General features: G+C 43.5%; 1 protein-coding gene across 1 annotated transcript in view; it reads right to left on the reverse strand.

The window, feature by feature from the left end:
• Positions 1-474: 474 nt before the first annotated feature.
• Dnah8 (dynein axonemal heavy chain 8) overlaps positions 475-14175 on the reverse strand; it is a 343384-nt gene continuing 329683 nt past the window's right edge. The window contains exons 92-93 of the mRNA XM_074082285.1: positions 3544-3665; positions 475-892 (exon numbers count right to left, since the gene is read on the reverse strand). Of these exons, the coding sequence (XP_073938386.1) occupies positions 605-892; positions 3544-3665 (410 nt within the window). The 3' untranslated portion in view covers positions 475-604. The remainder of the gene's footprint in view (positions 893-3543; positions 3666-14175) is intronic.

Below are 14175 nucleotides of genomic sequence, written 5' to 3' on the forward strand. Positions count from 1 at the left end.
ACAAAATCAAATATTAGAATTAAAATAAATAACGAGAACCACCCCAGTGGATTTCCTGTTGCGAGCACTTCCCCCCCCTTTGATCCCCCAACCCTCAGCTGTACCACCTTCAGGACTCTTGCCTGGACCTTCCAGATTCCACTTCACAAGTATTGGGAGAAGAGAAAACTCAAAAGAGCCAAAGACAACGCCTCAGCACAAACGCAGAGGTGCGTGGGTTTTCTTCAAGGGAGCGTGCCTTCCATTTAAGAAGTTTTCATCTCTGATGCTCCTTTCAGGATGCATCCTATTGACACTTGGTTTTAGATTTTCAAAATGTAAACCTTCCACAGTGATTCTAACATGAAGACAGGATTTTTATATTTTAAAAAAGTAATTAGAACAGAATTTGATTTCCTGGAATAAAAAGCATGAATTCAGAATCATCTTTTTGAATACTGATAGGAGAGGAAGAAACAACTCAAAAGCAACAAGAAGGATGTCAGCCTTTTAATTGAGCAAGAATAACGATGCAGTTATCAGGGAGGAAAGACACACATGGCTGAGTCTCTTAGTAGCATGGCCATCAATGTGGCATCCTGTGCCCCTGCAGGTGGAAATGAACTCACTTGACATCACACAAGAGGGCCACTCCTCTCAGGATCCAGTGATCTGGGGACAACACTGTTCGCAAATATACCACAGTGATGAATGTCAGATCAGTTCGCCTGGGTTTCTTGTAAATAGGACATACGTACAGCTTGGGGTCCTTGGGTGCCGTGGAGTTAATGGCAAAGATGTGAAGTACAGGCAGCTGCGTGAAGAGCACCTTGGGGGTGGATTCTGTGAGCCTCCCGTTGCGCCTGTCCCAGCCTGCTCCGTCCATATAAAGTCCATAAATATATACACCTTCCTGGAAGAGTCAAGTGCAAGGGAATAGGATTTTTAAAAAAAAGCTTCAAGATGGGCATCCATTATTGCAATAAAGGTTTGTTGGTTTGGAAAGAAAACGTATGGCAGTCCTAAAATGCTACCAGAAGAAGAAAACACATCACATTAGTGAAATATTGGGCCTCATTTCCCCCTGTGAATATAGGGAGGCTAGCAGCACAGTAGAAATGTCTTGCTATTGGTTACTGGAGAGTGGGGGTGGCCCGCCTAGGCAATGGAACTGTTGAACATCTCCAAAGTCCCCAAAAGATCTCAGCTGGTGCCACGTGGGGTCTCAGGCTACAATGGCCAAGCCCACCTGTGGCTCAACTCCATCTCAGCCATAGGACGAAGTGGAATTAGAGCACCCCCAGAGGCCTGGCATGGTACTCCAAGGGGGGCATGAAGGAGCAAGGAACAGAGAGCTTTTCTGCAAAGTGGGACTCTCCTCCCCAGTGTTTTCTCATGCAGTTGGACCATGTATGGTTCTCACCGTACATGGGAGAGATAAGATACACACCAACAGGGAAATAAAAATTAAAATACCCAAACTGCATAGTAGTAGACACTTATTAATGGAGCCGCGTGATGAACAGTTAGTTCTGGACTTCTGAATAAAAAGGTCAGGTGGGCTGGAATGCTTAGGGGCTTTTGTGGAGGGGCCAGTCTTTAAGTGAGCCCTGAATGTTGGGCTGAATTTGGAAAGACAGAGGAGAGAGGGCAGCCATCCTAGGCAAAGCTACAAAGAAAGGCAGGATGGGTGGAGAAGCCCAAGCATTAAATTTAGCAGAGGGTTCAGTGGTTATAAAATAAGGTAGGGCTTGACTATGGATGCCAAGATGAAGAGTGTGAACTTTATCTTGCAGGCACTGGGGAGCCACAGAACATGTACTCACTATAAAAAGAAAGGGCCAGAGAGAATCGCAGGGAAGTTCCAATAATCATGCAAGTTCATAAACTGTATTTATGGAGAAGCTGGTGACCATTTATCCATTTCCAGTGAAGATCAGGTAAAGGGAAATAGTGTAGATTATAATAAAGGACTGGGGATTAGCTGCAAAGCATTTCCTGGAATCCCTCGGTGGGCTAACAGTGGGAGAACCATAGTTTTTGAACCACAAAGGAGGCACGTGGTTTGACAGTGAAATCATGATCAGTCCCAGAAAATCAAGACATAGACTTCCCATTATTAGTTTAATGGTGGACAATTACCTCCAAGAACAAGGTGACCACTAGAGTCATCCTATAGTAAACTAAATCTTTCTCCAGGGTCCTTTTAGTCTCAGGACCCTAAGAGTCATAGTTAGAAGGTGCAGCAGACTGGAATAGTATCAATTCAGAGCCTCCGAATGCAACTGTTTGGAAATGAGGACTTTGCAGATGTAACTGGTTTAGACAAGGACACACCAGGTTAGGGTAGGCCCTACATCCACTATGACGTCCAATATAAGAAGAGAGGACACATGGAGATACAGATAGGGAAGAATGCTTGTGACAATGTAGGCAGACACTGGAATGACGCAGCCACAAGTCAACCTACTGCTAAGGATTGCCAGCAACCATCAGAAGCTAGGAGAAAGGAATGGAACAAGACTCATCCCCAGAGCCTCCCTCTAGAAGCAACTAAACCTTGCTAATACCTTGACTTCGGACATCTGGCCTCCTAAATTGTGAAGGAATAAAGTTCTGTTGCTTTTGGCTACCCAGTGTGTGATATTTTAGGAAACAATTACAGATATTTAAAAAAAAAAATACAGATTTGACACCAGGAGGCCGGTGCTTCTGTAACAAATACCTACAAATGGGGAAGTGACTTTGGGATTCCATAAGAGGTAGAACTGGAAGAACCTTGAGGCACAAAATAGAAAGACTCTAAATTATCTTGAAGACAGGGTGGTGGAAATACAGTGGCTAATGGTGTCTGGGGTGAGGTGTCAGAAGGAAATAAGGAACTCATGATTGGAGCCTGGAGAGAAGATGACTGTGGTCATTAAGTGAAAGGAAACGCAGTCTGAACCGGGAAGTCATCTGACCTGCCCTCTTATTTGATGAAGGAATGAAAGTTAGAGAAAGGGAAAAGGGCACTGAGTATCTATGTGGGGTGTCCAGCTCCAAGCCCACGTGATCCCATTTAAATTCTCACAACTTCCTTCACTTAGGTTCAATTGTCATGCTTATTTTACAGATAAGGAAGTCCAAGTTCCTCAAGCAGATCAGTGTCTACACAGTGGCCCAGAGTGCCTGCCCTTCCCCAGCAAGGTGTCTTTCCACTCACAGTCCCATAGTATAGGAGGACACTGCTGGAACCGGCCCCAGCCAGTTGGTCTCTACTGCTCTCAGTGGATCCTGTGAGGAGCCCACAACAGTAGCTGGAGACCAGTGGAAATCTTTCTACACAAACACAAGTGGAACTTGTAATTATGAAGAAAAGTTGCATGGGGAGAGCCAAGGCCTGCTAGACTTTGCTGTTAACCTCTCACTCTGGCAGATGGAGGAGGCTTTGGCATTGAGGTCTCCTGGTTAAGGGAAGAAACACCTGCTGCAGAGCACATGGGCTTAATGAGCACTCAAGGTCACTTTTAAGCAAAACTTGCACTTTCATCCTGGCTTCAGAATTGTCCCTGTTTTACCTACCACAGGAGGTGACACGATTTCCTCCTTGGTTTGCCGCAGAACATCATTGTGAATGGTCACTGTGTCCAATGCCCAGCCTTTGTGGGCACGGGTTACTTCTTGTCTCATTGCCGTGAGGAAGCCTTAAGAAAAAAAAAAAAAGACATTGGTGCCTTGGTGCTGTCCATATTAAAAAGACAGCAGAAGCAATGCTAGGTGTTACCTGGTAATCAAACTCCAAACTGCGTGCCCATCCCAAAAGAAGCTGAGACCAAGCCCCAGGGGGCCATTTATCCCAGTGTTTTGTTTCTATGGGGACTGTGATGAGCTAAATCTTTCCTGTTGGCTGAGAGCAGAGCAGCACCCTTTCAGCCTCAGCCTGAGCCTTGGTTTGAGAACCTTTTGGGATTCCAAATGCTCAAATCCTAGGGTCACAAGTGGTCCAGACCATAGTCTCTATTCAAAAACAGTATCAAATGTGTGACCGGAATGGTAAAGTATTCTGAGAAACAGCGTTCCAATTAAACCCAAATCAAACCATTATCAAGCTTCTATTTGCTATAATGGAACAATTGCATTGAGTCTAAGGAAATAAGGCATAATGCCATAATAGGAAACCTGACTTTCAATTTGATCAAACAAAGTAATCACACCGGAAAGGAAAACTACATGTTTTAATGTGCATAATACAGTTATTTTAAGATAATACGTGGCTCCGTAGCTTGTGGCTTTCTTTAAACTTAATATTTGCAAATCATGTCATTCAACTCAATAAGAGAAGTCTTTCTTAGAGAGTGGCATTTGGTGTTAGAAAAAGAGACCCTAAATTGCAAAGTGGACTTCAAAACTCTAAGTGTTATCTGTGACTTATCTATTCTATTTTTGGCCTTCAGGTAAATATTGAAAATCCTGAGACTCTGCAGTGAGTAAAATTTTGGAATTTGTATGTCCCTACGACTCTTAAGTTAGTGAACTCTGAGAGCTGAACCAACACATTCACAAAGCAAAATGTAAATGACAGTATTTTATCAGGTTTGAAAGTGAGTAGGGGAAAGAAAGAATACAGCCCTAGCTTGGCTAGGCTCTTGGGAGAGATCATATGGATATTCTTTATTCATCTGTCATCTCTGTGGAGTGGCCACCGTGTACCAGGCACCACGCGTGGTGGGATGACCACCCACAGGCCTGCATTGAAGGCACTGAGTGTGGACGGCATGTGGAGGGGGCAGGGTTAGCACATGTTGTGTGAATGAAGGTGGGAAGAAGGCTCAGGAAGACAACTCCAGGAAGGTTTCCTTGAGAAGATGAAGCTGGATGCTACTTTTGAAAAATGCAAGAGTTTTCCAGCCTGGGCAACACCACTTAGGGAAATGGTATGTGAAAAGGTAGGGAAGCGTGGGTGCCTGGGAGACAGTGATGCCAGATGAGGTCAGAGCAAAGGCAGAGGCGTGATTTTTCAGAATTAGAGTTTGGGCTTGCTTCTTGTGGGTGGTGGGAAGCAAGCAGACATTTAGAATAGGCAAATGATTTGGTTTTTTTGAATCTTAGAAAGCTTAAAGCACCCTCTGTAACAGGATTTGGGGTGCTAAAGAAGGGCCTTTGCATTCATCCAAAGGAAAATTTTGTCAATCAGCCAGTGTGGAAAAGGATGATTTTATGGTACAAGGTGTCAATTATAGGAACAGGAAACATAGTAGAAATTCACCTAGTGGCAATGGTTGGTTACTGCCTGAACTCTTCCTGGAGCCCATTGAAGTGATCTGTTCAGCATGTGACTCTGTTTCTTTTTGAGTTTTTTTTGGTGGTACTGAGGTTTAAACTCAGTGCCTCACACTTGCTAGGCAGGCGCTCTACCACTTGAACCACTCCACCAGCAGCATGTGATTCTTTTGACTTCCATTTTAAACACCGAGGAGGGTGTCCCATATTTTAATAATAAAACATTTTGTGTGTTTGTCAGTCACTGGTACATAGGACTGCAATAATAAAATCCAATTCACCCTTCCAACTCACTCCATGAATATGTCATTTTCATCATTTAACATTAAGCGTAGGGTTCATCTTTGTGGTGTTTCAGACACCGTATATCCAAGTAGAGCACCCAGAATTAAACTGACCCTATTTTATGGTATTTTAAATTTCATCACTGATCTATGAATCTACAAGGTCACAGTGTACAAGGAACAAATCCTGGTCTTAACCATCTATCTGCACAAGTTGAATAAAATTCAATTTTTTCTATAAGATTTTGTTTCAGCTAAATTACAGATTTGACCTCACTCCATATGGCTCTCTGGACAATGCTGAAGGTTTTAGATAAAGAACAAGCTGGATTCTCTCTCATGTAACAACTGGTTTCAAAGATTTCAGTCATTGTCAGAGAGTTCTGAAAAGTCTGGTGCAATTTAGGAGACACCACTTCCTGTCTTCTCCCCCTGGGGAGTCTGCACCATATTGTCTGGCTGACTTTAACAGTCAGACTCAGTTTTTAGGAGGCACTCTCAGCATGTCCGCAGGTGGAATCTAGCACCCTTGTCAGCCTGAACTATTAAGAAAGGAAAATATTAAATAGATACACGTGAGGCCTAAATGTGGTGGGCAGGACCTGTCCCATGGGTCATTCCCTCTCAGAGAACATGGAGAAGACAAATTTTTTTCAGGTCTTAATGTTTTTATTTGGGCTTCCTAAAAAGAACATGGTCTTGTGGCATTCATGGGGTAGTGAATCTACTGAAGTGTTCATTGTTGAGTTAAAAAAATCATCTTTCTTGGAGACTGATGCCAAATCTATTGGAATCAGAAGCTATTCCTTCTGAAGCCTGCATAATTTTTTTTAAAGACTATTAATGTAGTTTTCTTTGTAAGAGTTTGAAAATCAAGTACTTTTGGTTTTGCATGTAGTTTTAATCATTCTGAAAGTGGCAAAAAAGTGATTCATATGTTTGAAAGAAGAAACAAAAAATTGGGGAAAGTCTTCAACAATAAGATTTAACCACCCACATGCAAATGGATTATTTGATTATTTAATCATCTTAGTGACATGATCTAAATGTGATGCTTAAAAAAATTTTCCCTTCAAACTCATAAAGCATAATGAATTCTTAACACTCGTCAAGCCTGTTGTTTTTTTTTAAATCACTTTTAAGCTAGGATTATACTTTGGAAACTCTGGTCTAAAGTGACACTTGTTATTTAATAATTCCTATAATGGTAGTAATCCAACATTTCAACCAATTACTATTTCTTGACTTGTGCAATCAGTTGGCCTAAAGAAAGCTGTGGTGTACTTTAAGTATTATTTCCAACAAGGTCTTAGAAAAGATGAGAGAAATAACTGCTCAGGAAGGCTGCTCTTCTCAAATTTAAAAGGAGTTGTTGGTGTTCTACAATGATGGCCCTATGCCAACAATACGCACCATTTTTTTCTTAAATAAATGAAGCGGTCCTTCTGTAATGGGCCTTAGGTTGTGCAGTATTTCCTGTCTAAACAGTTACCAAGCCTCCCAGTAGTATCTTTGAAGATGAAGAGAAATGATGTTCCTGCCACCAGTTTATGACAGGCAGTTTTTCCCCCAAATGAGAAGCAAATGTAGTTCATTGGTAAGTTAAATAAAAGGTCAGAAATCATTAAACAAAGATGAAATTGACCAACCCAGTGGAATGAAAATGCACTGGGCACCTTTTGGGATTCTTTGCTGGATGCCTCAAGGCAGGCATCTTAAACTGCTGAAAATATGGAATACTGAAGCTTGGGAAACTCCTGACTCCTGAGCACAGACCAGATCAATAAAATCAGAGCCTCTGGCAGTGGGATCCAGGCATTAGCACTGTTTTAAGGTAGGGCTTCTTCACAAACTTCCATGTTCACAGGAATCATCTGGGAGAAGAGCTCTTACTAACATGCTGGTTCTGACATAGGTCATAAGTGGGCCTGAGGTTCCATATTGTTAGGATACAGACATTGCTGGCTGGGGACCACTACTAAGTTTGCGGTGTTCAAGGTTCTTCACACATTAGAATGAGTGAGGAAGCTTTTAAGACAACTGATTGTACAGACTCTGGAGGTCTTTAACCCCAGAGATTATGACATAATTGGTTTGGGCCCCAGGCATTAGAATGGATTAAAAGCACCCCAGGTGATTCTACTATGGCAGGCAGGTCTGAGCAACACCACTCTGTAAAAAAGCTCTTCCAGACAGGTCGCTGATAGTCGCTGACCCACATTTGTTTTAAGAACTAGTTTGGCTAGTAGGAAGGGCAATGCCTGACAGTACAAGTAAAACATCAGGAAGGCTTGTGCTTTTCTTTATGAGCTAGTTCCTTTCAGGGGCCCCAGAGACACACAGGGGCTCTGAAATGTCATTAATCCAAGAGACAGCAGACTCCAGCAAAACCTGAGTGCACAGGAAAGCACTGCAAGTACAGTTGGGACCTACTAACTACATAGTGCCCACGTTCTGAAATGGAATTCCTTGCACCGAACTGTCTTTTCCTTGTGCCTCTTTCTCTTGGCACCAAATCCCACTTCTCCTCTCCCTCTAAGCCTTTCACTCTTCCTCTGGCAAGGTTCCACTGCCTCACAAAACAGCCTTCTTCCTCTTACTGGAACCTGGATCAGCCCTGCAGACCATACCCTTCCCACCATTACTCCATCCTTTGTGAGACTCTCCACTTCATTGACAGCCACAACCTCTGGCCCCTCACTGTTCTTGTCATCAGCCCCCAGTCCCTGAGCACCCTGCCAACATCTGGGTCTCTGCAGTGTCTCATCCAGCAGCCTGGCCTCTCTGTTCCTGGTCCTCATCATTTTTAAACTCATCAGCTCCACCCCCTTTCTTCACTTTCTTTCCTGTTGAGTCTAAAGTCATTCTTCTCATCACTTGCCAGGTAAAACTCCAAATAAGGATGAATCCAAAAGTCCCCTTTCTTACACCAATACCAGGGCTGCTGAAGGATAGTAGAAACCATTACACAGCTGCTATCAAGGTCCTCAACTGACTCTCAAAGCCACCTAGTAGATCTCCTCGCCTCCTTAGCCTTCTTCCTTGAGCCTCTTCCACTCTCTTGAAAATTTCTAACACCTTCTTCTCAAGATGACCTTGTCTCTTTCTTTAAACAGAAAACAGGAAGCACCACATGGGAAATAAGCCTACCCTGCTCAACCACTATGAGTATCTGTGCTCATTCCTTCCCTGGGCAAGGAGTCCAGGTGTCACTCCCCCTGTCTGGAGCACATCTCTCCACTGTGACTGCTGTGATATATATCCTCCCCTGCTTCTTTTACCCTTTAGCCTCTCTCTCTCTCTAACTCCTTTTGCCAAATTTGGACAGGCTCAAGCTTCTCCTATCATTAAAAGAGAGAGAATCCCTTCTTATAACTATCTTCAAACTCACTTCTCTTTGAAGATGAATTTCTTGAGTGAATTATCCATCTTGTCCATACTTATTCTGTATCTCTCCATTTCCTCATTTCACTCATAGCCCTCAAGTCTGACTCCTCCACCAGCACCTGTTACTACTTAACTACTCTCCATCTTCTCTTTGCCTTCCACAGGCTATGCTCTCTTGGTCTTCCTCTTTCAAGCTGCTTGGGTGTGCGGGTACATTCACTAGAGTCCCCATGATCTGGAGGATGGGGCACAAGGAAAATAACTGAATTCCAGTGAGGATGGTTTTGAAGGAAGGTGACCAGATCCTGGCACTGGTGAGGTCACAGGAAGACGGAATGACATACACTGGCATTTGGAAATGAAGAATCCAAATTCTACACTGGGGTTTTAGATAAGTGAGTCATAGCAGAGATAAATCACCTGTGAGAATGGCTGACCTCCTCAGCAAGGGCCTGCGGCCAAGAACAGAACTTGCCTGTGAAAAGTGCTCAAAGTGAGCTGAGAAGCAGCTTTCTGAGAGGCAGGAAGAGAAAGGAAGGGCACAAGTGGAAGTCAAGACTTTAAAAAGTTTCCAGAGTGAGCACTCCAGCTAAAGTCAAGGAAGGTCATAGGCATGGAGGCCTTGGAGGGAGTAGTTTAAGCATAGTGAGACAGCTGGCTAGGCCACAACGGATGGGTGGTTGGTAAGGAAGGTAACCAAGTGGAAGACTAGAATGACAAGGGATGGAGTTGAGACTAAGGCCAATGCATAGCAGCTCCTCTCACACAACGACAAGCATAACAGGTTGTTACTCACTCAGAGACATTTCAGATATGTCCAGTCCTTCCAGGGTTCTGTGATTTGCGGACAGGGTAGGTTAGTGCTATTATTCAATTTCCATTCACCCAGATTCCCTCAGATGCGAGGAGCACCTCTGGCTCTGCAAATAGTTGCACTGGGGCATGCTAAGAATGGCTACTAGGCGAAAAGCTATGCCCCGGTCCTCCTATCCTGAGTTCCATTAACCCTCGGTGCACCTTTCCACCCTGATGAACAGCAACTTTACAACCATCCTCAAGACAAGCATTGTGAACCTGCAGCCAGCTTATGACACTGCCCTAAAAACCAACACATGGGCAAGAGGGTGTGGATGATCTTTACAGAAACACAAGGTAATAGGACAAAAATTGCCCATGTCCTTGCTACAGTAAAATCCCCTCAAAGTGAAAAATTTTTGATTCACATGAGGGAACAGCAAGTTGGTGCTGAGATCTGCTTGAACAGCATGGTGGGGCTCATCAAGACACTGAGGAGAAAAGTGTAGAAAAAAGTCAACACCATTTGGTATTTAAACGGCACTGAGCTGCAGATGGAGTTAAACATTTGGAAAATGATACGGCATGGTTCAATCTCATACAGAGGTATGAGGCCTGGGAGCAGCTCAGCCTCCACCTCTGCGTCATTAGCAGCACCTGAGTCATACCCAACAGCAACTGGCAAAGCATGGCTATCAGTTAAAAGATTTCACAATGCAGTCAACACGCCGGCTTGAAGTCAGGCCCATTGCAACTCATATTCACTGGGTTTAAGCATGTCCCCACAAACAGCACAGGCACACACGTGCATGTGCACACACAAGTTCATGCACTAGAATCTAAACCAAGTGTATATGATGCCCCAACAAAGGTGCACATGTGGAAAAAGAGGCCAAAGCAACCCTTTGAGAGCCCTGAAAGAATGAGAAAAGTGCAATTGTGTGTGTGTGTGGTGCTGAGGTTTGAACTCAGGGCCTCATGCTTGCTAGGAAGGTGCTCTACCACATGAGCCACACCCCAGCCCTTTTTCACTTTACTTAATTTTTCAAATAGGGCTTCACGTTCATGCCCAGGTCAGCCTGCACCACCATCCTCCTATTTATGTTTCTTCTGCAGCTGGGATGACAGACACACACCACCACACCCAGCTATTGGTTGAGATGGAGTCTTGTGAACTTTTTGCTCTGGCAGTCCTCCAGATCTCTGCCTGCTGAGTGGCTAGGATTACAGGCACAAGTCACCATGCCTAGCAAGAAGTATGACCTTAAGCAGCACGTGAATACAGGTACCCATGACTGCCAGGAAAGCCCAGAGAGAACTAAGGTTCTCCTGTTCTGAAGAATCCACTGGGAGGCAATCCATGCTCTGAAAAGGCTGTGCCATTGAACAAACATTGCAGGGCCACAGATGCAGAGAGCTCAAAAATTTTAATAATCAAATCTAACTGCCACATGGTTGAGCTCATCAATTGCTACAGAAATCATTGTGAAGGAGGCTGAAAATACCAGATGAGTGCCATGGTGGCTGACTCAGCCTCTTCAAATGTGACAGACAAAGTATCAGGCCAGTCATAAGGCAAACAAGCATTGCTGCAATCAGCACCAGCTCGGACACTGACCAGGGGACAAATGAAGCATGTCACTTGTCCTTGAGGCAGTATCAGCCTCAAAGTCACTTAAGTCTGGGGAGAAGTGACTAGAGGCATGATGGGAAATATATAACAGACAGAAGCAAGTGCCATTGTAAGATAATAAAAATTAAGTCATATATGAATTAACCATTTTCAAGTGTGTTACAGTCTTATTTCCAGTCTAGGTGACTTTGTTTATCTACATCTATATACTTATCTCTCTATATACATTTGTGATGAAATGCTAGCCTCTTTGAAACTAAATTATATTTTACTTAAAGGCAGGGGGTTATTTTTCAAGCATTTATTTAAATGTTTGGAACTAAAGAAAGAGATTATTTTATCGAAGGAGACTGGGTGGTTAGAAGACATAAAACTCAGGCGATGCCTTCATGTTGAGAAATCTATTGCTGTCGAACGGAAGCTGGAAAGGCTTCCAAATGGAAATGACTCCATGTTTGCACACTGTCTGTGAACATGCATAAGGTTGCTGTAATCTTTCTGTTTTCTAGATTTGGCCAAGTGATGTGGAACAGAAAGTAATTTGGCCCCAGTATCAAGAGGAGGAAAAGGAAGCAGGGAAGTGATTCCTGTGTAGGAAGAGGTAGCCTCCAGTCTTTTAAGCAACCAGAAAGCAATCACAGATAAGGGTGTGCCTACATGCTTAGGTGAGGGCAGGTGCTTGCTTGAAGAAGTTGGGCTTTCTAAGTTGTAGAAAGCCAGGGGAGAGAGATTCAAAGTCTAAGGTGAAAAGAGAGGTTAAAAAAAGAGAAAGTATTCATTTTATCCACAGTAGTGGAAGTGAGAAGCCAAATGAATGTATAGCTACATTGCATTTCCTTAAATATTCTGGTTTGTAACATTTCTTGACAAAATATTAGTCAACGATTAAAGCTTATGCAATTGAAGATTAGCTCAAAGTGTTAATTAAAGGTTAACAATTCACTATTTTAAGTGAAAAAGGAAAAAGAATCACCAAAAGAAATTGTGTGCTATGATGTATGGTATGACTTTATCATTTGTGTCTATGGAAAGCCAGGGATGACCAATCCCACTTGCTTGGCTGGTGAATATCAAAAAGTATTCTCAAAAAATCTTGCAGGTGTTACTAACTCTGGTCCTGATGACTCTGCCGGACCCCAGGTCTGCAGCACATCCCTGCAAATGGATGCCCTCTCAGGCTCCTTCCTCACCTTGTCACCCATCCTGTCCCTCTTCCACGGCTCCCTGTCCTGCACTCTGCTTTCAGCCTACATCACTGACTCTCCTTACTCTCTCAAGGATCCCATTTAATCACTCCATCAAATCTGTCCCCACCTTTGCACTTTGTTCAGGTCCCAGGCCTCTTTCGTGGACCAGGCAGGAATCTTACTGCTCTGGGTTCCCATATTCCAGTCAACCTCTGCCATCTCACAGGACTCTGATGAGTCCTGTGGTCTTTGATGATGTATCCAGAACTCCCTCAGAGGACTCTTCATACTGCAGCTTCCATCGCACCCCACACACGCTTCCTGAGCTGTAGACACACCAACCTTCTTGTTCTGCTGGACATGCCTTGTCTTTGCTCAGGCCTCTGCCTGCCATGCCCTTTGTTGAGTCTCTGCCTCTCCAAAGCCTACTCACTGCTTCCCACATGAAGCTCCCTTCTCAAACCCTGCCTGGGCAGAAGCAATCTCTCTATCCTCTGTGCTATCATGGCACTTAGTTCTTACATGGGTGGAGTGCTTATCACAGCACACTAAGGCTGCTGGTGGGACTGTCTCAGCAACCAGATCATGGACTCCTTTGGGGCAGGAATCAGGACTCAAAGCTCTCTCTGCTGAAAGCACCTTGCAGAGGGGCTGGCAAATGGCATGTGGTTAATAATCCTTATTAAGTTAGACTTTATCTCTCTTGTCTCCTCAAACGAGAATTAACCCGATGACGGCTTATTCAAATGGAGGGCTGGTGAGGAGAAAAAACACTCACACATAGACACTTACAATCTGAGAACTAGAACCAAAAAACCCCTCCCCATATTCAATGGAAATTCTGAGAGAAAAATAGATGAGTGAAATCTGGCATTTGCCCTTTACAAATCTAACGCTACAAACACTGTAATTTACGATGTATAATTTGGTTGCTCATAGAAATCACCATGATTAGTGTTCCAAATTTAGAAAATTTTAAGGCATTTGACAATGCATGCTGCAAATGAATGTATGTACACAGAGGACAGCTAAATGTATACTAAATATTGCAGTATTATTTGTAAGAGATAACCGCACAGATCGTAAGCTAGCAACTGAATGGATTTTCACCAAGGAAACACAGCATGTAATAGCATCTAGATCAGCAAACAACATTCCCAGGCCCCAGAAGTCTGCTTGGGCCTTCTCTAATCACTGTCCTCCCCCTCAGGGTAACCATGATGCGACTTGCAACATTACAGATCCATTGGACCTGTCCTCGTCATTTGTATAGATGTGATCATACAGGATGTCTGGCTGCCTTTACTCAATATTATCTTTTGAGATTTAACCATATTGCTGTGAGTAGCAGTAATTCATCCTAAATCGATAAGGGTGGCTGTTTCCTAACTTGTATTACAAATGGAGCCTCAGGTATTGAGCCCTAGGAAATCTAAATTTCTTCATGCCATGTGGGAACTACTTGAAGTAAAAGTACGTATCTTCAAGTAAGACAAAAAGTCGTCGGGTTTGTGAACTATGAACTCCATGACATCAAGCTGTCGTCTTTCTCAGTAAACATTTCTAGAATGAAGAAATAAATGAAGCAGAAGTACTAAGCACTCTTCCAGGGGAATAAAACCAAACTCACTGAATGCTTTTGCCAATT

This window comes from Castor canadensis, chromosome 8, assembly GCF_047511655.1.
Source record: "Castor canadensis chromosome 8, mCasCan1.hap1v2, whole genome shotgun sequence".
NCBI classification, from domain to species: domain Eukaryota; kingdom Metazoa; phylum Chordata; class Mammalia; order Rodentia; family Castoridae; genus Castor; species Castor canadensis.